At 47.5% G+C, this 24,553-nt stretch overlaps 1 protein-coding gene across 1 annotated transcript in view; it reads left to right on the forward strand.

The window, feature by feature from the left end:
• COPS7B (COP9 signalosome subunit 7B) overlaps positions 1 to 24,553 on the forward strand; it is a 50,415-nt gene that overhangs the window by 13,519 nt on the left and 12,343 nt on the right. Inside the window, exons 2-5 of the mRNA XM_075340406.1 lie at positions 2,419 to 2,603; positions 7,486 to 7,561; positions 11,382 to 11,470; positions 11,748 to 11,950. Of these exons, the coding sequence (XP_075196521.1) occupies positions 2,442 to 2,603; positions 7,486 to 7,561; positions 11,382 to 11,470; positions 11,748 to 11,950 (530 nt within the window). The 5' untranslated portion in view covers positions 2,419 to 2,441. The remainder of the gene's footprint in view (positions 1 to 2,418; positions 2,604 to 7,485; positions 7,562 to 11,381; positions 11,471 to 11,747; positions 11,951 to 24,553) is intronic.

Here is a 24,553-nt window from a genome sequence, read left to right on the forward strand (position 1 = left end):
GGCAGCATGGATGGGACACTGTGAGGAGGGGGCAGCATGGATGGGACACTGTGAGGAGGGGGCAGCATGGATGGGACACTGTGAGGAGGGGGCAGCATGGATGGGACACTGTGAGGAGGGGGCAGCATGGATGGGACACTGTGAGGAGGGGGCAGCATGGATGGGACACTGTGAGGAGGGGGCAGCATGGATGGGACACTGTGAGGAGGGGGCAGCATGCATGGGAAAACTGTGAGGAGGCGGCAGCATGCATGGGACATTGTGAGGAGGCGGCAGCATGCATGGGACATTGTGAGGACTGGGAAGCATGTATGGGACATTGTGAGGAGGGGGCAGCATGCATGGGACATTGTGAGGAGGGGGCAGCATGCATGGGACATTGTGAGGAGGGGGCAGCATGCATGGGACATTGTGAGGAGGGGGCAGCATGCATGGGACATTGTGAGGAGGGGGCAGCACGCATGGGACATTGTGAGGAGGGGGCAGCACGCATGGGACATTGTGAGGAGGGGGCAGCACGCATGGGACATTGTGAGGAGGGGGCAGCACGCATGGGACATTGTGAGGAGGGGGCAGCACGCATGGGACATTGTGAGGAGGGGGCAGCACGCATGGGACATTGTGAGGAGGGGGCAGCACGCATGGGACATTGTGAGGAGGGGGCAGCACGCATGGGACATTGTGAGGAGGGGGCAGCACGCATGGGACATTGTGAGGAGGGGGCAGCACGCATGGGACATTGTGAGGAGGGGGCAGCACGCATGGGACATTGTGAGGAGGGGGCAGCATGCATGGGGCACTGTGAGGAGGGGGCAGCATGCATGGGACATTGTCCTCACATCATGCTGCTCCCTCCTCACAATGTACAGATCATATTTCATAATCGAGCAAGGTGTGGTGGGTATAATTTATAAGGGAGGACAGAGTGGTGTTTTAGTTTATTAGGGGCAGTGTGTAGTTTATTAGGGGCAGTGTGACAGTCACACTATATAAGTGGGGACGGTGTGGTGGGAATATTTTATACTCATGCTATGTTTTGATGTGCCTGTGGTGATTCCCATTGGGGGGGGGGTTAGTGCCCTTCGTTTCTCATTGATACTTTTTAAAGTGTTTTACAGAGTAGATCTGCCTTAAACAGATGTCGTGTGCGAAAACTCAGTTTTACGTTGTCACTAACGGGCGCGACCACTTAAAGTGCCTAGGGCAGCATGAAGGCAAAATACAGCTCTGCACATATGGCTGATCCATGCTTTTGTTTGTAGGGCAGCTGTTATCAGGTATTTTCAGTGCTTTGGCACCTTTTAAAGGGTTTTTCCATTGACTGCAATGCAGGCAATACGGTAAGTGATCTCAGTGTCTGTACCTGAGTAGATGACATGAGCCACTGAGCTCAGTGATTGGTTGCAGTGCTGTTGACATGAGATCAGGGCTGCAGACATAAAAGGGAACCTGTCACCTAGAATATCCGTTCTGACCTATCAGCAGACGCATGTGTGCCCTAATTACACCTCCCTACCCATCCCTGTGTTGTAAAATTGTATAATTTGAAAGTAATAAAAAACGTTTTATTACCTTCATATTTCGTATGTAAATAGCAGGGAATGTGGTCACAGGGGCGGCGCCTTGCCCTATGGACCTCTGCATATTTCTGTATCACGCCACTGTGGGCGTGATACCATGGAGCGAAGTCCCCGTCGCTCATTCTATCCTGCGCACGTTTATACTTACCATTGCGGCAGGCTTCTCTTCCGGGTGTTCAATCGCCGGCTTCAGAAGCGCATGCGCAGTGCGCGGATCTGAAACTGACAAGGAGAACCTGGAAGAGAAGCCTGCCGCAATGGTAAGTATAAACGTGCGCAGGATAGAATGAGCGACGGGGACTTCGCTCCATGGTATCACGCCCACAGTGGCGTGATACAGAAATATGCAGAGGTCCATAGGGCAAGGCGCCGCCCCTGTGACCACATTCCCTGCTATTTACATACGAAATATGAAGGTAATAAAACATTTTTAAATTACTTTCATATTATACAATTTTACAGCACAGGGATGGGTAGGGAGGTGTAATTAGGGCACACATGCGTCTGCTGATAGGTCAGAACGCATATTCTAGGTGACGGGTTCTTTTTAACTGACACCAAGGACAGCGGCAGAGACTTTGCACTTAACCCAGGGAGGGTGAGTGTAGCACAGGTTTATTTTATTATTATTATTATTATTATTATTATTATTATTATTATTTATATATATATTTTTTTTCTTTTTGAGAGCTCACGTGTCCACATGTTACATGCCCGCAATTGTTAATGCATCTAGACTCTGTCCAGTGATGTGTGTTCTCTAAAAGATCCTTGTAGTCTCAATGTTGTTCTTGTGACATTTATTCCCAGTCTTATAATGTTACTTCTCTTTTTACAGCTCTTAGACCTCCTAGCTGTAGTATGGCAGGAGAACAGAAGCCATCCAGTAGTCTCCTGGAGCAATTCATCTTACTAGCCAAAGGAACTAAAGGCTCAGCTCTTCCAGCCCTTATCAATCAAGTATTAGAAGCCCCAGGGGTCTATGTATTTGGAGAACTTCTAGATTTACCCACAGTACAAGAGGTAAGGAGCCCCCTTTATGAGATGTACACCCCGTGACCGATTTGTGTTCCCGCATACTGTGCATATACTCTCCACTGCTATTGATGAAAAACTGCTAATGTCATCTTGTAATAAGTTCTGCCATGTTTCTTTTTAGTGATCGGGCATGCTATGGTAATTTATCTGCAGATATAAGTGCATCTGCAAAGAATTATGTACATGTTTCATATCCATGGGCAAGAGTCATGGCCAAAAGTGTTGGCATCCTTAAAATTATTCCACAAAATGAAATATTTTTCCTAGAAAATTATTGCAATTACACATTTTGTTATACGCATTTATTTTCTTTGAGTGTAATGGAACAACACAAATAAATTTGAGAAAATAGGCAAATTGGACATAATTTCACACAAGGGGACACAGCCAGCAGCTTTCTGCTCCACGGTCTGGACGTGGTAAGCTCTCCTTGCTCAGGAGGGTTGGTGCTGCGGGCTCCAGCTATTTACTGCAATAACACAGAAGTGTAGCCCTTCTCCGCACTAGGAGACCCTAAACTTCCATAGAAGTTAAGGGAATCTAGCAGATTACTGCATCGCTTTGCATTATGTCTAATTCAAAAGTGCGGAAGACACAGGCTCCCTTTATAATGCGTAAAGTCCTGCAATCTGAATTTCTACTCAGGCCAGTCACCCCCCCCTCTCCGTGTCAGGACTGCGATGTGGCATTCCAGGATCCCCCCGCCGCTGCAGATGAGGACTCTCGCGAACCCCCCCACCCCAAGTGGGTTGCCTTCCTCTCACAATCGATAGCTAACCTAACTAAAATCTCGCAGTCTCTGGTTTCGGTACAGCACTTATCAGATCTCCAACCTCCCTTGGGGATCCAGGACGACCTTGCTCCACCAGGCTACCTCGGAGGACCAGAACGACCCTGCACCCCAGGTTCAGGATAGGGTCCCTACTGGGATCCAGAGGAAATCCTTTCCGGGTCTATAAACCTAAACGGGTCTATATATGCAGCCCATCCACATCCCATGATGACTCAGTCTGATTCTGCGTCAGAGTCTGCCTACGATGATATGTCTCCAGAGTTGGACTGCGACCTGGAACTGGATGAAGCTGCTAGACAGTGTAACGCGTGGGGCTTCCTACGAACTCCTTTATTGAGGCATATTTTGCCTCCCTGTCCACATACTTGCCTTACAGCTGTCCACCACTGAGAAACCGGGCCCGGTTGGTAAATATGTGTGCACTTGGTGGATAGGGGAACTATACTATACCTTTGCTGAGTATTTCTTAGCCTCTTAACCCTTTCCTATATTTTCTCACTGATAAGCTGATTGCTAGGACACCCGGATCAGGGTTATGTGTATTGTGTATTATGCCCTATTGGGCTTGATTATATCATTATGGGATTAGGGTTTTCATGAAAAATTACAGTATTAATTCATTGAGGTTGATGATTCTCTATTTTGAATTGGAATTCTATTATTTAACCAGGTACATCTATATATGTATGGATACTTGATTTTGGATGTCAATATAAAACAATTCGCATTTACGGTGTTTTTGGGTTATATCTTGCTAATCACTGTATATTTGGTTATTATCAACTACCTGTGATTATTGTATATTTACTCCAACCATATTTACCTTTATATATTGGTCCCTGGTCAACTAAGCCATGATTATACTGTATGGAGGTCATGTTTGTGTATTTATGTGTGGTTTTAAATGTTTTTAATTGTTGGTGTTTTCATGGATTCAATAAATTTTTTATATATTTTTTTCATATAATCCGGATGTGCGCCTATGAATTTGTGTAGCCTTTTCTCTTCCCTATTGATGTCTCCAGTGTTGGACTGCGACCTGGAACTGGATGCGGAGCAGGCATTCAATATCCAGGAGATGGTCAACAGTTTAGTCTCGGCTGTTCACCAGACTCTATCGGTAGATGAAGATATGCCTGCGGCGGTTTCAAAGATGGTTTCCTTAAAAAAACCTAAGCGAACCCCAAAACATTTGTCTAATAATCCTGACGCCATTCTGGTCAAGCAGAGAGCTCACCCAGAAAAACAATTTTCTGGCAAGCGACGTCTCGCCCTTCTCTATCCGTTCTCTCCAGAACTAGTGAAGGATTGGGCAGAGTCCCCTGCTGTCAACCATCCTGTGTCTCGACTGCCCAAGCACTCAGCACTTAGTACTCTCCATTCCATACAGTGCCTTTCTCACCGTTGAGGCTCTGGCTTGATCTATTTTTGAGGCGGCGGGTTCCTCCCTCTGCCCCTCATTTGCCGCAGCGTGGGTTGCCACGGCTCTTGCCGTCTGGAGTAAGTGTTTACGTAGAGGCCTCCGTGCAGAAGGTTTGCCTTCTCAGTTAGTTGAGCTAACTAACCAAATATCCATGGCTGCAAAATATCTTATATACGCTTCTCTAGACTCTGCAATTTATGCCGCCATGGCGACCAGCAATTCGGTGGGAATCTGTCGAATTCTCTGGCTTAAAGCCTGGAGTGCAGACAGTGCATCTAAGAAATCCCTAACAGGGTTCCCCTTTCAGTGGTTTTGCCTTTTCAGCAAAACACTTGACAGAATCATTGTTGGTACAGCAGGGGATAAGAGCACCTCTCTACCACAACAGCGCCCAAAGCGCGCACCTTGCAAGAGATTTCCCTGGCATTTTCGATCCTTTTGAAACTTTACCTCTAAGCCACCCGCAAAGTCTAACCGATCCTCCCTGGACCCTCTAAGACAAACACGACCTGGCGCTCCCATCCTAGTCAGCCCAGATCCGGTGGTTCCCGTTCTCACTATTCCTCCTCAGCATGATGCCAGGCATCCCCCGACCACCGTAGGAGGTCGACTGCTCCTCTTCCAGGACATATGGCTTTGCTACATAGACGACGCCTGGGTGCGAGAACTGGTACCCACCGATTACAAAATAGAGTTCAAATGTTACACAGGGTTTTACTCGAACCTTTTCGTGGTTCCCAAAAAGGATGGCTCGGCCCATCCTATATTACAAGATATAAACAAGGCAGTGCAGACTCGCCCCTTTCGCATTGAATCACTAAGCTCTGTGGTTGCGTCCTTGGAACCGTGAGAATTCCTGGCCTCCCTCGATAGACAGGACACCTACTTACACATTCCAATCTGCAAAGATCACCACAAGTTCCTTCGTTTCGCAATTGGGGAGGAACACTTCCAGTTTATGGCTTTCCCCTTTGGCCTAGCCACGGCTCCTCGAGTCTTTACCAAGGTCATGGTGGCTGTCATGACCCTGCTTCGTCCGAGGTATTTGTCATCCCATATCTGGACGACCTTCTCATAAAGGGACAGTTTTTTCTTGATATATTTCTTGGTCTTTAAATACTGTTTTTATAAATTTTGTTCGAAAAATTGCTGATAATCCTTTAACTCTTCTAACTTCCTAACGAAAAAAAAAAATCATGTTTCAAAAATTGCGCTGATGTAAAGTAGACATGTGGGAAGTGTTATTTATTAACTATTTTGTGTGATATAACTCTGGTTTAAAAGCATAAAAAAAAATCAAAGAATAAAATTTTCACCAAATTTCCAATATTTTCACAAATAAGCGTAAAAAAGTTCTAACTAAAGATACAACTATATTGAAGTACAATATGTCACTAAAAATCACTGGAATCCATTGAAGTTTTCTTGAGTTACTACCTCATAAAGTGACACTGGTCAGAATTGAAAAAAATTGGCCCGGTCAGGAAAGTGAAAACAGTCTTCGGCAGTAGGTGTTAAAATTGCTTTAGGGAAGAAGACATCCTTCAAATATGAGGGACCTGGAGCAGTTTGTAAAATAAGAGTGGTCCAAAATTCCAGGTGAGAGGTGTAAGAAGCTTGTTGCTGGTTATAGGAAGCGATTGCAGTTATTTATTCCAAAGTGGGTGCAATCAAATATCAAGTTGAAGGTGCCATTTTTGGAGTTTTGTGTGAAATTATGTCCAATTTACTTTTCCTCTGGTTTTTCTTTGTGTTGTTGCAATTACACAAAGTAAATAAACGTTTTATATCACATAGTTCAGACACTTAATGTGATGGGGGTTTACTAACTTTGCTTGCTTCAGCAAGGTAGACGAGAAACATCGACACTTTAAAAGTCCAAATGGTATTTCCACAGCATAAACTACAGTGCAGCAACATAAACCAGAGCCTCTTCCAGCTTAAAAGAAAATACAAACAAACGCGGTCTTCAAGACAGTCTTCCTCTTGTGGTACACCTGCTCAGGTTCGGATACCACTCAGCCGAAGCATCCCAGTGGAGCTGTCTCTCTCCACTCACTGACCCAGGTCAGCATTCACAGTCATCTCTAGGAGGCTTCCTCATGGAAGCCTGACAGCTTCCTCCTCAGACTCCACACACTCTGACATGTGCCAAACAATAGACTCCATTATACATGACATATGACCTGTCTGCCACATGTCAGACACACCCATGGGCAGGGTATGTAGGTGACCAGACCCACCCATCTCTCCAGCCACCTGAAAGACTGACCCAGGGAACACTTGTACAAAATGTGGCACTACAAGTGCAGAACGATCCTTCAGGTCTTTACCACTTTTGTGGTACATGCCGCCCATATACAATAAGTGTGGTTGCCATCTTACAACATGTGTAAGAAAACTTGTAATTGCATTAATTTTCTGGGAGAAGTACTTCATTATTTGGAACAGTTTCAAGGCTGCCAACACTTTCGGTGATGACTACAGTTGCATATCACCAGGATATCGACCTAAAGTTTAAAATTGTGAATGGGATGCAGTGTTCCGCCTTATTTTCAGAATCAGCCAGGTACCTAGGTGCCATTACGTAATGCCAGTGATTGATAACCTGCCAGTGTACCCAGACTTGATATCTAACCTTGTCCATTTAGCTTGCAGACAGCCCAAACTCTGGTTACTTCAAGCTCCTGAATTTGTTTGCCTATGGAACATATCCAGATTATCTCGGTAAGATGTATTTTGCTTTACAGTGTAGTCCTGTTGATTTGTTAACTGATAACGTTGATGACATTATAAAAAGCTCAGTAACTTAAAAATCTATGTTGTAAGCTATATGCAATGAGGCTGATGTACCTTGGTCATGATTGAAACACTTGCCAAGCATCTGTGTTTCCAGTTCTATACTTTGCCTCCCCTTCCCTTTTTCTACTTGATGGACATCTCATTGGCTTGACTGCACAACTGTTGAGCTATTAGTAGAGAAGTGGCGCTAATCAGAGAATAGAGCTGGCGAGGCAGAGGCTCAGGAAGTGCTCCAATCACATCCAGACCACTCCAGTTTAATTTATATATGGATTCAAATGTGTATTTTTCAGTCATTGCGTGCCAGATTTTATTGATAGAGGTATAGATTGATGTATCAAGAAGCTACATGGAAATATAAGCGGATTGGGTGGTAAGGGTGTGATAAGTTTCATTGTCATGAAAGATTCACATTAAAGGGAAACTGTCAGCAGATTTGTGCTACCTCATCTGAGAGCAGCATGATGTAAGCAAAGGGATTCTGAATTTAACTATAACTCTTATATTACTGGGTGTAACTGTTCTGACACAGGGAAAGATATTATCTTTAACATGTAGCAGAGCTCTGAGAGTTGCCCATTTCCATGGACAGAAGCTGCTAATCACAAAGGGGAACGGGAATCCCTGACTACAGCTCACACACTGCTCAGATCCACTAATGATAAGGCTGGGGCCACACGGGGATTACTGCAATCCCCTCACATGACACTCAGCTCACGCTGGCAACACAGGCGAGTGTCATGCAAGTGTCCCTGTGACTGAGGTCCGATCCTGCGAGTGGACCTCAGCTGTGGGGGGGGCGGGCCGGCACTGAGGAGGGGCGGGCTGGCACGGAGAAGGGGGAGGGAGGAATTTCTCTCCCTCTCTCCTCCGTAGCCGGCTATTGCCATTCTCGCCCTACACTCGCGGTACACTGATGTTCCGCGAGTGCAATGCGATTTTTCTCTCGTCCCATAGACTTGAATGGGTGCGAGAGAAAAGAGGATCGCATTATAGTTGGTTGGTCCGAGTGGAATGCGATTTTATTGCACTCCACTCGCACCGATTTTCATGTCGTGTGGCTTAGGCCTAAAGGCCCCATCACACAAAACGAGATCGCTAACGAGATCGTTGTGGAGTCAGTTTCTGTGACGCAGCAACGATCTTGCCAGCGATCAGGCCCCTGCTGTGAGATCGGTAGTCGTTGCCGAATGGTCCGGACCATTTTCTTCAAAGGCGATGCTGTATTTGACGCCTACCAATGATCTCCTAACAGGGTCGTTATACATATATAACGATCCGCCGAGATCGTTATACATGTTGCTCATCGTTACTGCGTCGTAGGTAAGGTCTGACTGTGTGACATCTCACCAGCGTCCTCCCAACTACTTACCAGCGATCCTAATCAGATTGTATCGTTGTTGGGATCGCTGGTAAGTCGTTGTGTGTGACTGAGACTTAGGGGTACTTCTCACATAGCGAGATCGCTGCTGAGTCACAGGTTTTGTGACGTATCAGTGACCTCATTAGCGATCTCGCTGTGTGTGACACTAAGCAGCGACCTGGCCCCTGCTGTGAAATCGCTGATCGTTACACACAGTGCTGGTTCATTTTTTGCTCGTTGCTCTCCCGCTGTGAAGCACACATCACTGTGTTTGACAGCGAGAGAGCAACGATTTGAATGTGCAGGGAGCCGGTGTCTGGAAGCTGCGGACGCTGGTAACCAAGGTACACATTGGGTAACTAAGCGAAGCGCTTTGCTTGGTTACCCGATGTTTACCTTGGTTACTAGCGTACGCCGCTCTCAGGCTCCCAGTGCCGACTCCCTGCACAAGTAGCTAGAGTACACATCTGGTAACTAAGCGAAGCGCTTTGCTTAGTAACCCGATGTGTAACCTGGCTATGAGTGCAGGGAGCCAGCGCTAAGCGGTGTGCGTTGGTAATTAGGGTAAATATCAGGTAACCAAGCAAAGCATTTTGCATAGTTACCCGATATTTACCTTGGTTACCAAGCGCAGCATCGTTTCCACGAGTCGCTGGTGGCTGGGCTGGTCACCGGTCGCTGGTGAGATCTACCTGATTGACAGCTCACCAGCGATCCTGACCAGGTCAATATCATGGTCGGAATCGCTGGTACGTCGTTTAGTGAGACGGTACCCTTAAGGGGTACTTCACACACAGCGAGATCGCTACTGAGATCGCTGCTGAGTCACGGTTTTTGTGACCTCATTAGCTATCTCGCTGTGTGTGACACTGAGCAGCGATCTGGCCCCTGCTGTGAGATCGCTGCTCGTTACACACAGTGCTGGTTCGTTTTTTTATTGTTGCTCTCCCGCTGATAAGCACACATCGCTGTGTGTGACAGCGAGAGAGCAACAATCCTGAATGTGAAGGGAGCAGGAGCCGGCGTCTGACAGCCTGTGGTAAGCTGTAACCAAGGTAAACATCGGGTAACCAAGGTGGTTACCCGATATTTACCTTCGTTACCAGCCTCCGCAGCTCTCATGCTGCAAGTGCCGGTTCCTGCTCCCTGCACACACTAAGCTAAGCGGTGTGCGCTGGTAACTAAGGTAAACATCGGGTAACCATACCCGATGTTTACCTTAGTTACCAGTGTCCGCAGTTTCCAGACGCCGGCTCCATGCAAGCGCAGCGTCGCTTGCACGTCGCTGCTGGCTGGGGGCTGGTCACTGGTCGCTGGTGAGATCTGCCTGTTTGACAGCTCACCAGCGACCATGTAGCGACGCAGCAGCGATCCTGACCAGGTCAGATTGCTGGTCGGATCGCTGCTGCTTCACTAAAGTGTGAAGGTACCCTAAAGCTAAGAGGCTAAAGCTGGTGTCACACTAAGCGACAGCGACAACGACGTCGCTGTTACGTCACCATTTTCGGTGACGTAACAGCGACCTTGTAAGTCGCTGTTATGATCGCTGCTTAGCTGTCAAACAGCAGAAGCAGCGATCATAACGTCGCTGTGCTACATGTGCAGGGAGCCGCGCTTAGCGCTGGCTCCTTGCTCTCCTAGGTACAGTACACATCGGGTTAATTAACCCGATGTGTGCTGCAGCTACATGTCACAGTGCAGAGAGCAAGGAGCCGCGCGCACTGCTTAGCGCTGGCTCCTTGCTCTCCTTGCTACAGTATACATCGGGTTAATTACCCGATGCATACTGCAGCCACATGTCACAGTGCAGGAACCGGCGCTGGCAGCAAGAGCGGAGGCCGGTAACCAGCGTAAATATCGGGTAACTAGGGAAAGGTCTTCCCTTGGTTACCCGATGTTTACGCTGGATACAGCTTACTGCAGCTGCCAGTGCCGGCTCCTGATCGCTTCATTTCGTCGCTCTCTCGCTGTCACACACAGCGATGTGTGTGTCACAGCGGGAGAGTGACGACCAAAAAATGAAGCTGGACATTCAGCAACGACCGGCGACCTCACAGCAGGGGCCAGGTCGTTGCTGGATGTCACACACAGCGACAGCGACGGGACGTCGCTGCAACGTCACAGAAAATGGTGACGTAGCAGCGACGTCGTTGTCGTCGTCGTTATGTGTGACACCAGCTTTAAACTAACATTGCAGGTAAACAAAAATACACTTTGAGATAAGAGATACAGCGCTGTAAACTGTTTGTTAAATCTTATAGCATGCTGGCTTCAGATTACATAGCAAAAACATCCTCGCAGAGTCCCTTTAAGCTGCACATAGAAACCTCCTGTTTTTCCTAAAATATATATTTTAATGTTGTATAAATGTTTTATCCCCAGCATTAAAGGATAGTTTGCCAGAACTTTCGGCTGTACAGAAAAACAAGCTGAAACACCTGACTATTGTGAGCCTTGCATCCAGGATGAAGGTAATGTGTGGCATGTGCAGATCCACATGGTCATACTCTTTTGTGTTTTCCTTCCTCTGCCAGCCTATTGCTGCATTCACCTGAATACATTTTTGTTTTTACTATATTTGTATGTCATTTGTATTTGTAAGTGATGTTGTCAATGACATTGCTTGTTTTGGTGTGACAGTACTGTTGTCTATCATTATTACATTGGGGATATTAGCAGATGGGTTTGCATTGTTATGTTTTGATATATTTGCACTCATTTTTTTTAAATTTTTTTTTTACTTGTTAGTGCATTCCATATTCTGTGCTGCTGAAAGACTTAGAGATGAGGAACCTCCGAGAGTTGGAGGATCTGATCATAGAAGCAGTTTACACAGACATCATTCAGGGAAAATTGGATCAACGCAATCATGTGCTAGAAGTCGATTTCTGCATTGGACGGGACATTCCCAAGAAGGACATAAGTAGCATTGTGAAAACCCTTCAGGAGTGGTGAGGAGCTACTCTGTACAGCAAAATGAATGCTTTGTTTTTATTCTGGCAACCTGCTGTAAGGAAATATTATGGGCAGATGATTGTCCAGTGGTATTGGCAGATTAGGCTCTGCTCTCCAGATCTAATATAATTGTTTCCCAACAAGGTAATTTTCCCCACGGCTCAAAGGTAGGCTAAATTAACGAGCCTTCTCCTTTTGCACAGCTTTAAGAAGAACAATTTAATTGGATGGAGTACTCAGTTTTTACCTGGAGCATTTCTTAACTGCGGTATTTTTCATTTCTACAGACTCAAAGGGTTAGCCCACATGTAGCATGTACAGCGTGGCCCAAAACCGTATCATGATGTTGTGGACTCTTTGTAAGTCCTCATTCACACATGTTTAAATACATACTTCAGAAAATGGTTCTGGTGTCACCAGGGTTTTGGATCAGTGTATTGTCCATGTGTCTGTTTTACCATCAATGTGTCCTCAGTGTATTGTTCATGGGTCTGTTTTACAATTAGTGTTTCATAAGTGCACATTCCGTGTGTCTGTATTACCATTAGTGTGTCATCAGTGTATGGTCCGTGTGTCTGTATTACTATCAGTGTGTCTTCAGTGCTTTTCTTGGGTGGATCCATTAAGTGTTTTTTCATAAAGCTTTTCCTATCCCTTGCAATGTGAAGTACAAACAGCACAGACATGGCCACTGTGTGCTGTTTGCGTTTTTCAGGGACCCATAGACTTATACCTGGCCCTTTTTATTCCTGATACCAGAAGAAATTGGACGTGCGAATAACACCATAGGTTATAATAGATTTTGTATCGTGAGAAAACAGAAAACTTATACAACCCCAGGCAAAAAATTATGGAATCACCTAGCTCTGAGGAGGATGTTCATTCAGTTGTTTACTTTTGTTTAAAAGAAGCAGATCACAGACATGGCACAAAACTAAAGTCGTTTCATATGGCAACTTTCTGGCTTTTAAGAAACACTAAAAAAAATCATGAAAACATAATGTGCTAGCCAGTAACTGTTACTTTTCAAGACCAATCAGGGGGAAAAAACTATGGAATCACTCTGTAAATTTTCATTCCCAAAACTAACACCTGCATCAAATAAGATCTGCTCGTTAGTCTGCATCTAAAAAGGAGTGATCACACCTTGGAGAGTTGTTGCAACTCGTGGACTGACATGAATCATGGCTCCAACACGAGAGATGTCAATTGAAACAAAGGAGAGGATTATCAAATTCTTAAAAGAGGGATGTTGAGTTGTTCACAGTCAGCTGTGTCTAAAATCTGGACCAAATACAAGCAACATGGAAACGTTGTTAATGGCAAACATACTGGCAGACCATGGAAGACCTCAAAGTGTCAAGACAGGAAACTTAAAGCAATATGTCTCCAAAACAGGAAATGCACAACAAAACAAATGCAAAACGAATGGGAGGAAACTGGAGTCAATGTCTGTGACCGAACGGTCAGATACTGCCTAAAGGAAATGGGATTTACATACAGAAAAGTTAAACAATTAAAAAATGACTGCCTGAAGAGAACATGTAAATTTCCACAGTCATTGATGATATGGGGCTGCATGTCAGGTAAAGGCACTGAGAGATGGCTGTCATTACATCTTAAATAAATGCTCAAGTTTATATTGAAGTTTTAGACACTTTTCTTATCTCATCAATTGAAAGGATGTTTGGCGATGATGAACTCATTTAACAAGATGATAAATCATCCTGCCATAGAGCAAAAACTGAATAAATTCCTTGAAAAATGACACATAAGGTTAATGACATAGACCGCAAATAGTCCGGATCTCAATCCAATTGAAAATCTTGGGTGGAAGTTGAAGAAAATAATCCATGACAAGGCTCCAACCTGCAAAGGTGATCTGGCAACAGCAATCAGAAAGTTAGAGCCAGATTGATGAAGAGTACTGTTTATCACTCATTAAGTCCATGCCTCAGAGACTGCAAGCTGTTATAAAACCCAGAGGTGGTGCAACAAAACACTAGTGATGTATAGGAGTGTTCTTTCTTTTTTTTTTTTTTTTTGTTTTCAGGATTCCATAATTTTCTCCTCATAATTGAGTGATTCCATATTTTTTTTCCCCGTTTGGTCTTGAAAAATAACAGTTACTGGCTAGCACATTATGTTTTCATGATTTTTTTTAGTGTTTCTTAAAGCCAGAAACTTGCCATATGAAATGACTTTAGTTTTGTGCCATGTCTGTGATCTGCTTTTTTTAACCCATTGACGACCTTTGACGGATGTATCTGTCATGGTGTCCTGGTACTTAAAGACCCATGACGGATACATCTGTCATGGCGAAATCGCGGCCCCGGTGACCGCGATCGGTTTTCAAAAACTGTAGATTCGGGAAGGAGAGGACTTGTACCTGACCTCAGGAGGGGTGGTGTCTCCTTCCCGGACCTACGGAGGCTGTGATTGGCTGAGCGGCGTTCGTCAGCCAATCTCAGCCAGTGTAATGTTTCTGCCATTGAAAATGGCTGAAGCATTGAAATCCAGCTATGTCAGTGCAGCTGCAGCACTGGCCATTGGCTGGAGCTGGGTGAGCTTTGCTGCACCCGCCCCCAGCTCTGATTGGAGAGATCGGCCTTGTGACCGTTCTCTCTAAGCACGTGCATCTGGGACCGGGTGAGCTGTAGGAGATCGCTCTCCTCAGCTTCTCCCTCCGTGGAATCTGAGGAGAGCGATCACTGCGGGTACCCAACTGTGAGTCACAGCCCCCGATCCACCGCTGCCCTCCTCCATCTGCTTCGCCCCTGCATGTGACGCCGCTACTCTCCCGCTGCGCCCCTGCATGTGACGCCGCTACTCTCCCGCTACGCCCCTGCATGTGACGCCGCTATTTTCCCGCTGCGCCCCTGCAGGTGATGCCGCTGCTCAGCAGAAAGAGAGCTGCGGCGTCAGATGCAGGGGGTGGCGCAGCGGGAGGAGAGCAGCGGCGTCACATGCAGGGGTCGCATCTGACGCCGCTGCTCTCCTCCCGCTGCACCCCCTCCTGCATCTGACGCCGCTGCTTTCTTTCTGCTGCCTCCTTGTATGCGCCACCCCTGCATCTGCCGCTCCACTCCCCCATCAGCCACTGCACTCTCCCCTTCAGTCGCCGCACTCTCCCCTTCAGCCGCCGCACTCTCCCCTTCAGCCGCCGCACTCTCCCCTTCAGCCGCCGCACTCTCCCCTTCAGCCGCCGCACTCTCCCCTTCAGCCGCCGCACTCTCCCCTTCAGCCGCCGCACTCTCCCCATCTGCTGCCACCTCACTCCCCCATCAGCCTCTGCCCCCTCCCTGATCTGCTGCCTGCTCTTTCCCATCCCCTTAATCCTCTGCCCCTTCTCCCACCTCTCCCCCTCCCGGATCTGCTGCAATCCTGCTGCCTAGATCCATTCTGTAAGGTAGCTATCCCCAATTTCACCTCCCACTCCCCTTCCACCCTCCCCCCCCATCCTCCGCATCTCCTGCATCTGTTGTGCCCTCACCCGCCGCGCCCTCTCCCATCCTCTGCCGCGCCCTCTTCCATCCTCCATCCATCTTTTTTTCCATCCCACCTAGTTCCCCCCCCCCCCCCTTTTTGCAGCACATCCGTGCGTGCGTCCTGATTTTTTTTTTTTTGTAAACTAAGAAATACAAATAAACTTAGTTTAGGGCCAGTAAAATTATACTGTAGTAATCGTCAACTACAGTATTTTTTACTGAATATTGTAAGGGTCAGCCCAGTGCCACACATGAGAGCGATGCACAAGTCTCACACCACATCATCCGGCACGGTCGCTCTCTTCCAGACAGGAGTGTGCGGCTGTGTCGGGTGATGAGATGCGAGATTTGTGCATCGTTCTCACATGTGGCACTTGCCTTAGTGTCAGTTGCAAGCGCTCCTATTTTTTTTTTTTTTTTTTTTTTTTTTTACTGACGCCTGTATTTTTTATTTCGCCAAACTAATATTTCTTTGTATGGGGGTGTCTAGTTTCCAACATGGGGTCACATGTGGGGGAGCTCCACTGTTTAAGCACATCAGGGGGATCTCCAAACGCAACATGGTGCGGCTAACGATTCCAGCTAATTTTCCATTTAAAAAGTCAAATCACGCTCCTTCCCTCTGGAGCTCTGCCGTGCGCCCAAACAGTGGTTTTCTGCCACATATGAGGTATCGGCGTACTCAGAACAAATTGCCCAACACATTTTGCGGTCCATTTTATCCTGTTACCCCTGTAAAAATTAAAAAAATTAGCCTAAAATAACATTTTTGAGGAAAAAAAAAAAGTACTTTTTTGTTTTTATGCCTCAATGTATGAAGCACGTGAGGGTTCAAAGTGCTCATTACCCATCTAGATTTATGCCATGGGGGGGTCTAGTTTCCAAAATGAGGTCACTTGTGGGGGAGCTCCATTATTTAGGCACCTCAGGGGGTCTCCAAACGCAACATGGCGTACACTAATAATTCCAACTAATTTTGCTGTGAAATGGCGCTCCTTCTCTTCTGAGCCCCGCCATGTGCCCAAACAACTAACTTTCCACCACATATGAGGTATCTGTGTACTCAGGAGAAATTGCACAATACATTTTATGGTGCATTTTTTCCTGATACCCTTGTAGAAAAAAAAAAAACTACCTGGTTGAAATAATAATTTCATGGTAAAAAAAAAAAATATCAATTTTCACGGCTGAACATTCTAAATTTTTGTGAAGCCTCCAGGGGTTCAAAGTGTTCAGTAAACATCTAGATAAATTCCATGAGGGGTCTAGTTTCCAAAATGGGGTCAGTTGTGGGGAGCTCCATTGTTTAGGCACCTCAGGGGCTCTCCAAACACAACATGGCATCCACTAACGATTCCAGACAATTTTGCGTTTGAAAAGTCAAATGATGCTTTTTGCCTTCCGAGCCCTGCTGTGCGCCCAAACATTTGATATCTACCACATATGATGTATCTGTGTACTCACGAGAAAATGCACAATACATTTTATGTTGCAATTTTTCCTGATACCCTTGTGAAAAAAAAGCTACCTGGTTGAAGTAACAATTTCGTGGTAATTTTTATTTTTTTTTATTTTCACGGCTCAAAGTTTTATAACCCCGAGAGGTTCAAAGTGCTCAATAAACATCTACATAAATTTCATGAGGGATCTAGTTTCCAAAATGGGGTCACTTGTGGGGTTAGCACCATTGTTTAGGCACCTCAGGGGGTCTCCAAACGCAATTTCTTTGTCGCTCCATTGGGAGACCCAGACAATTGGGTGTATAGCTACTGCCTCCGGAGGCCACACAAAGTATTACACTTTAAAAAGTGTAACCCCTCCCCTCTGCCTATACACCCTCCCGTGCATCACGGGCCCATCAGTTTTTAGCTTTGTGTTGAAGGAGGCACACATGCACACAAGCTCCACATTTTAGTCAGCAGCAGCTGCTGATTATATCGGATGGAAGAAAAGAGGGCCCCCCACAGGGCCCCCGGCATGCTCCCTTCTCACCCCACTAAGTCGGCGGTGTTGTTAAGGTTGAGGTACCCATTGCGGGTACAGAGGCTGGAGCCCACATGCCGTTTTCCTTCCCCATCCCTTAGAGGCTCTGGGAGAAGTGGGATCCTAACCGGTCACCATTCACTGGGACCGAGCTCCATCCGCAGCCCCTGGGGGAATCTGACGGACAGGAGCCTGGATATCATCAGGGACAGGGCCCTGCATCCATAAGGTACTCTGTGTCCCCTTAGGGACGGTGCATGCAGCGCCTGTGTTACAGACGCCGCAGCGGCTCCTGTGTGGTTGGTGAGACCGGGACTACCGCGCCGACCGCGCCTGTTTGCCAGCCGCGTTTTTAACTTTAGTCCCCGGCTTTTGCGGCCTAGTACCATATACTCCCGCCCCCGGGCCTGCCAGTCAGGGGTAAGGGCGGGACGGCTGACTGGACGTCGGCAGTGAGGGCTGGAGCATACTTTGGTATCCTCCTCCCCCCTCACTGAGCACTGTGGGGCATCAGTTTCCCGCACTTTATTAGGCACGCCCACGGCTCCATCTTCCCCTCAGAACGCTGGCAGCCATTGTTAGAATCACTTCTGCCGGTGGGGGATTTCAGAACGAGCTCCGCAGTTCTGGGAGAAGTGGGATCCTAACCGGTCGCCGTTCACTGGGACCGGGCTCCCTCCGCAGCCCCTGGGGGAATCTGACGGACAGGAGGCTGGATATCATCAGGGACAGGGCCCTGCATCCATGCGGTACTCTGTGTCCCCTTAGGGACGGTGCATGCAGCGCCTGTGTTACAGACGCCGCAGTGGCTGCTGTGTGGTTTGTGAACCGGGACTACCGCGCCGACCGCGCCTGTTGGCCGGCCGCGCTTTTAACTTTAGTCCCCGGCTTTTGCGGCCTAGGACCATGTACTCCCGCCCCCGGGCCTGCCAGTCAGGGGTGAGGGCGGGACGGCCGACTGGACGTCGGCAGTGAGGGCTGGAGCATACTTGGTATCCTCCTCCCCCCTCACTGAGCACTGTGGGGCACCAGGTGCCCGCACTTTATTAGGCGCTTCCACGGCTTCCTCCCTTCCCTCAGAACGCTGGCAGCCATTGTTATAATCTCTTCTGCCGGTGGAGATTTCAGAATGGCTCTGCAGCTCTGGGAGTCCCAGGCAGGGAATCTGGTGGACGCACCACCGCTTTGAGCGGTTGGTAAGCCACACCAGTTGTCAGGTGCTGGCCCCCCTTGGGTGCCGAAGTGTGTGTATATATGTGTATATATATGTGTATATATGTGTATATATGTATGTATATATATATGTGTATATATATATATATATATATGTGTGTATATATATATATATATATATATATATATATATATATATATATATATATATATATATATATATATATATATATATATATATATATATATATATATATATATATATTGTATACATTTTCTCTATTCGGCAGCATTATTTGCGGTTGGCTATATCTCTAAGAGGCGACAACAGCATGTCGTCCGCAGAAAGCAAGGGGGCCAAGGCACAGGCTTGTTTTGCAACCTGCACCTCTTATGCGGCTATGTTACCTGCAGGTTCCACCTACCCGCATTGTGACAATGCTCGGCCCCTGTGGCACTCACTCAGCCGGAGCCTCCGGCACTGGTGGGACCCTCGGCTCAGGTGGTACCGCCGGTTTCCACTGCACAGATGGAAGGGACAGAGTTTACAATTTTGACTGAGAAACTCTGAGTCGCTTCACATTCCATGGCTCAGTCTATGGACAGATGGTCTGCTAAGATACTAGAAGCTTAGCAGTCCAGACCGGTAACACAGGGCCAGGGCACTGTGAGTTCATCGCCCCCAGGCCCCTCTCGGTCGGTACAGCAAAGGGCTCCTGGGGTGGCACCCAGATCCCACGGTGAGAACTCCGACACGGACCGCAGCCTCAGACAGGCTAAGCGGGCTTGCTGGGAACCTTCCCCCGACTTCATCACGCGGTTCGGGATCTCAGCATGAGGAGTCTCTGGAGGATGAAGCGGAGGTCGCAGCTCAGGACTCTGATCCTGACGTTGCTCTCAATCTGGATACACCTGAAGGGGACGCCATAGTAAATGACCTTATAACGTCCTTCTACCAGGTGCTAGTCCTTCTCCCCCAACTCCACCTATAGAGGAGTCGGCTTCACAGTAGGAGAAACACCAGTTTAGGTTTCCCAAACGTACCCGGAGTGCGTTTTTCGATCACTCTAACTTCAGAGATGCTGTCCAGAAGCACAGAGCATTTCCGGACAAGCGCTTTACTAAGCGCCTTAATGACACACGTTACCCTTTCCCCCCTGACGTAGTTAAGGGTTGGGCTCAGTGTCCCAAGGTGGATCCTCCAGTCTCCAGACTGGCGGCTAGATCCGCAGGTTGTGTCTTTGACTTCTCAGGCGTCGGCTTTTTCGTCCTACGCCATGAACGTCGTCCTGGACTCTGCGAGCCGTACAGCGGTAGCATCCGCCAATTCGGTGGCAGTCCGCAGGACCATGTGGCTACGCTAATGGAAGCCAGACTCTGCTTCCAAGAAGTTCTTAGCCGGTTTGCCATTTTCTGGCGACCGTCTGTTTGGCGAGCAATTGGATGAAAAACCAATGGGTGAGAGACATTCCGTCTCACGGTTACAGGATAGAGCTCAGCTCTTGTCCTCCGACTCGTTTCTGCAGATGGAGTTGTGATCCCCGTTCCGCTTCAAGAACGTGGTCGCGGTCTTTACTCCAACTTGTTCGGGGTACCAAAAAAAGGACGGATCATTCCGGTCCTTTCCGGGCCTCATTCTACTCAACAGACACATGAGAACCAGACGGTCTCGGATGGAATCTCTCCGCTCAGTCATCGCTTCGATGTCCCAGGGAGTCTGCCTAGCATCAATCGACATCAGGATGCTTATCTCCATGTGCCGATTACTCCAGAGCATCAACGCTTCCGGTGCTTCGCCTCCGGGTCGAACACTTTCAGCTCGTGACTCTGCCTTTCGGCCTGGCGACAGTCCCACCGGTCTTCACCAAGGTCATGGCATCAGTGGCGATGGGCCTACACTCTCAGGGACACTCGGTGATCCCTTACTTAGACGATCTCCTAAGTCAAGGCACCCTCCCGGGTGGCATGTCAACACAGCCTGAACATTGCTCTGGAGACTCTCCAGAGGTTCGGGTGGATCATCAATTTCCCAAAGTAAAAATTGACACCGACCCAATCACTGACTTACCTCGGGATGGAGTTGCATTCCCCCTCAGAGATAGTGAAGCTACCGCTGGGCAAACAGCGTTCGCTGCAGACAGGGGTGCACTTTCTCCTTGGGGCCCAGTCTCACCCCTTGAGGCGCCTCACGCGCTTCCTAGGGAAGATGGTGGCAGCAATGGAGGCAGTTCCCTTTGCGCAGTTCATCTGCGTCCACTCCAAGGGCACATTCTCCGCAAATGGGACAGGAGGTCGACGTCCCTAGACAGGAACGTCTCTCTTTCACTGGCAGACAAAGCCTCTCTTCAGGAGTGGCTTCTTCCCACTTCTTGGTAAAAAGAAAAATCCTTCCTGCTCCCATCCTGGGCTATGGTCACGACGGACGAGAGTCTGTCAGGGTGGACAGCGGTCTTCCTCCACCACAGGGCTCAGGGAACCTGGACTCTGACAGAGTCCTCCCTTCAGATCAATGTTCTGGAGGTAAGGGCAGTGTAGCTAGCCCTAAAGTCGTTCCAGCGGTGGCTGGACGGCAGGCAGATCCGGATACAGTCGGACGACGCCACGGCGGTCGCGTACATCAACCACCATCACAGAGCGCTGGCGGTGGACGCATCAGTTCAGGACTGGTCGCAATTTCGACTGCCTTATGTAATTCCTCCTCTGGCGATGCTGCCCAGAGTGTTACTCAAGATCGGTCCGTCTGCCGCCGCGCCATCCTCGTCGCTCCAGACTGGCCGAGGAGGTCGTGATACCTGGATCTGTGGCACCTCACGGTGGGTCGACCGTGGGCACTCCCGGACCGACCAGACTTGCTGTCCCAAGGGCCATTTTCCATCTGAATTCTGCGGTCTTCAACCTGACTGGGTGGCCATTGAGTCCTGGCTCTTAGCGTTCTCAGAGTTATCTCTATCACGCGTTTCGCAGAAGGTGGTCTTCCTAGTGGCAGGCACATCACTTCGGAGAGTGTCTGAGCTAGCAGCGCTGTCATGCAAAGCCCCCTTCCTGGTGTTTCGCCAGGATGAGGTGGTTCTGCGTCCGGTCCCGGAAGGTCTACTTAAGGTGGTATCCCCCTTTTCCTCTCAATCAGGATATCTCCTTACCTTCTTTTGGCTCTCATCCAGTTCACAATTGTGAAAAGGATTGCACTTGTTAGATCTCGGGAGAGCACTCCGGCTCTTCTTTTCGCACACTGCGCCCCCGCGCCGTTCTGATGCGCTCTTTGTCCTTGTCACTGGCCAGCGTAAGGGGTCGCAGGCTTCCAAGTCAACCTTGGCTTGGTGGATCAAGGAACTGATCCTTGAAGCCTACTGTTCTTCTGGGCTTCCGATTCCTTTAGAGCTGAAAGCCCATTCTACCAGAGCTGCAGGGGCATCCTGGGCATTGCGTCACCAGGCTACGGCTCAGCAGGTGTGTCAGCACTACCTGGTCGAGTCTGCACACTTTCACGAAACACTATCAGGTTCATGCCTATGCTGTGGCAGATGCCAGCCTAGGTAGGCGAGTCCTTCAGGAGGCGGTTGCTCACCTGTAAGAGAGGGCCGTTTTTTCGGCTCGTTTTATCGAGGTATTCTTTTACCCACCCAGGGACTGCTTTTGGACATCCCAATTGTCTGGGTCTCCCAATGGAGCGACAAAGAAGAAGGGAATTTTGTTTACTTACCGTAAATTCCTTTTCTTCTAGCTCCTATTGGGAGACCCAGCACCCGCCCCTGTGCCCTTCGGGCTGGTTGTTCTTTTGTGTACACATGTTGTTCATGTTGAATTGTTCGTTTGGTTCATGGTTTTCAGTTCTCCGAACATCCTTCGGATTGAATTTACCTTAGACCAATTTATAGGTTTTCCTCCTTCCTGCTTTTGCACCAAAACGGAGGAGCCCGTGATGCACGGGAGGGTGTATAGGCAGAGGGGAGGGGTTACACTTTTAAAGTGTAATACTTTGTGTGGCCTCCGGAGGCAGTAGCTATACACCCAATTGTCTGGGTCTCCCAATAGGAGCTAGAAGAAAAGGAATTTACGGTAAGTAAACAAAATTCCCTTCTTTTCAGCCACCACAATACCGCAAGAAAATAATGTAATGAGGCAGTTAAAACATTGTATCTAATTTTATCTACCCAAAAAGAATCAATAAAAAAATCAGCTTATGGTGCAGAATCAAAGCCCTCACATTGATCCGTCAATTGAAAATTGAAAACCTTACCGGTTTCTAAGTGGTGTCACAAGCAAAACTGTTTTTGGTTTTGTTTTTTTTTTCATCACTTAAATAAAAACACCAATGTTAATTTGGTATCACTGTACGGACCTGGAGAATCATTTTTCTAGGTCATTATTACTGTATAAGGAAATTTGTAAAATGAAAACCCAAAAATTAATAGTAGAATTGCACTTTTTAATTTTGCAGACTGCAATAGACTTGAGCAACCCAGAGATTATAGAAAAAAGAATGGTTGCAAATTTTTCATCAAATCCAATTACAAAAATGATTCTTAGGCAACAATACATGCATTAAACCCTTTAGTGACCAGGACAATTTTTTGAAATCTAACATGTCACTTTATGGGGCAATAACACAATTTTTGAACATATCCCAGTGATGTTGAGTTTGTTTGTTTGTTTGTTTTTTTTCTTTTTTATTACATATATTTTAATGATAATGGTAAACTTAGTTCAATATATTTTGTGCTTATTTCTTAAAAAAAAAAAAAAATCAGAAATTTGACAAGTTTCAAACTTTTGATTACTGAATTTTTCGTTTTATAAGACGCACCCCAAATATAGAGATGGAAAAAAAAGGTAAAAAAAAAAAAATGGGGACCATCTTATACTCTGGTGGTGTCTTACTGTAGGAAGGTGACAGCAGTGGTGTAGCGGGGTCAAAAGAGGTGAGCGGTGCTGGAGTAGGGCATTGCAGGCTGCTGTGTGGCCGGCCGTGCTGGCTGCGGCGGGGGCCGTGCTGGCTGTGTGGAGCAGGGCAGTGAGGGGGTGAGATGGTCAAATAATGCCGCCGAAATTGGCGCCTGTGCAGATTGAGCTCTTGGCTCAATGACAATCCGAAAGCTCCATCTGCGCACGCGCTGACTCCTCTCGGCATTATTTGAAGATCACAACAGCGACAGAGCATCTCACCCCAGCACTGCCTTGCTCCCCACAGCACCCACCGCAGCCAGCACAGCCCTGTACCGCCAACAGAGCATCTCACCCGCCGCAGCCAGCAGAGCCCCGCACTGCCAACAGAGCATCTCACCCGCCGCAGCCAGCACAGCCCCGCACCGCCGACAGAGCATCTCACCAGCCGCAGCCAACATAGCCCCGCACTGCCAACAGAGCATCCCACCCGCCGCAGCCAACACAGCCCCGCACCGCCGACAGAGCATCTCACCCGTCGCACTGCCCTGCTCCACACAGCACTCATCGCAACCAGCACAGCGCCCATTCTCCACTGCCTGGTAAGCTACATTTGGATTTTTAGACTCACCCCTCATTTTCCTCCCAAATTTTTGGGAAAAAAAGTGCATCTTATAATCCGAAAAATACGGTATTTATTTTACTCACTTAAATAGCGCTATTAATTCCACAGCGCTTTACAGACGCGATCATCACTGTCCCCATTGGGGCTCACAATCTAAAATGATCCCTTTTTAATACAGATAATCACACCAGCAAAAATAGTTAATTATTAGCATTTACCTCATATTTGCTTTACATCTCCACCATCTGTAAAATGTTCTTTTTACCTTGAACCTATATCCTCTTTTGCCAGTTTTGCACCTCTTCTTTTTTTTTTTTTTTTTTTTTTTTTTTTTAAATAAATTCTCCAAGGGAAGAAATAGGAATACAAACTCCAATTCTGCTGGGTTTTTGTGCATTTAGTATTTTAAGCTTTTCATTTGCTGGTCAAATAGTGTTAGCTTTATTCTG

Source organism: Anomaloglossus baeobatrachus, chromosome 3 (assembly GCF_048569485.1).
Source record: "Anomaloglossus baeobatrachus isolate aAnoBae1 chromosome 3, aAnoBae1.hap1, whole genome shotgun sequence".
NCBI classification, from domain to species: Eukaryota; Metazoa; Chordata; class Amphibia; order Anura; family Aromobatidae; genus Anomaloglossus; species Anomaloglossus baeobatrachus.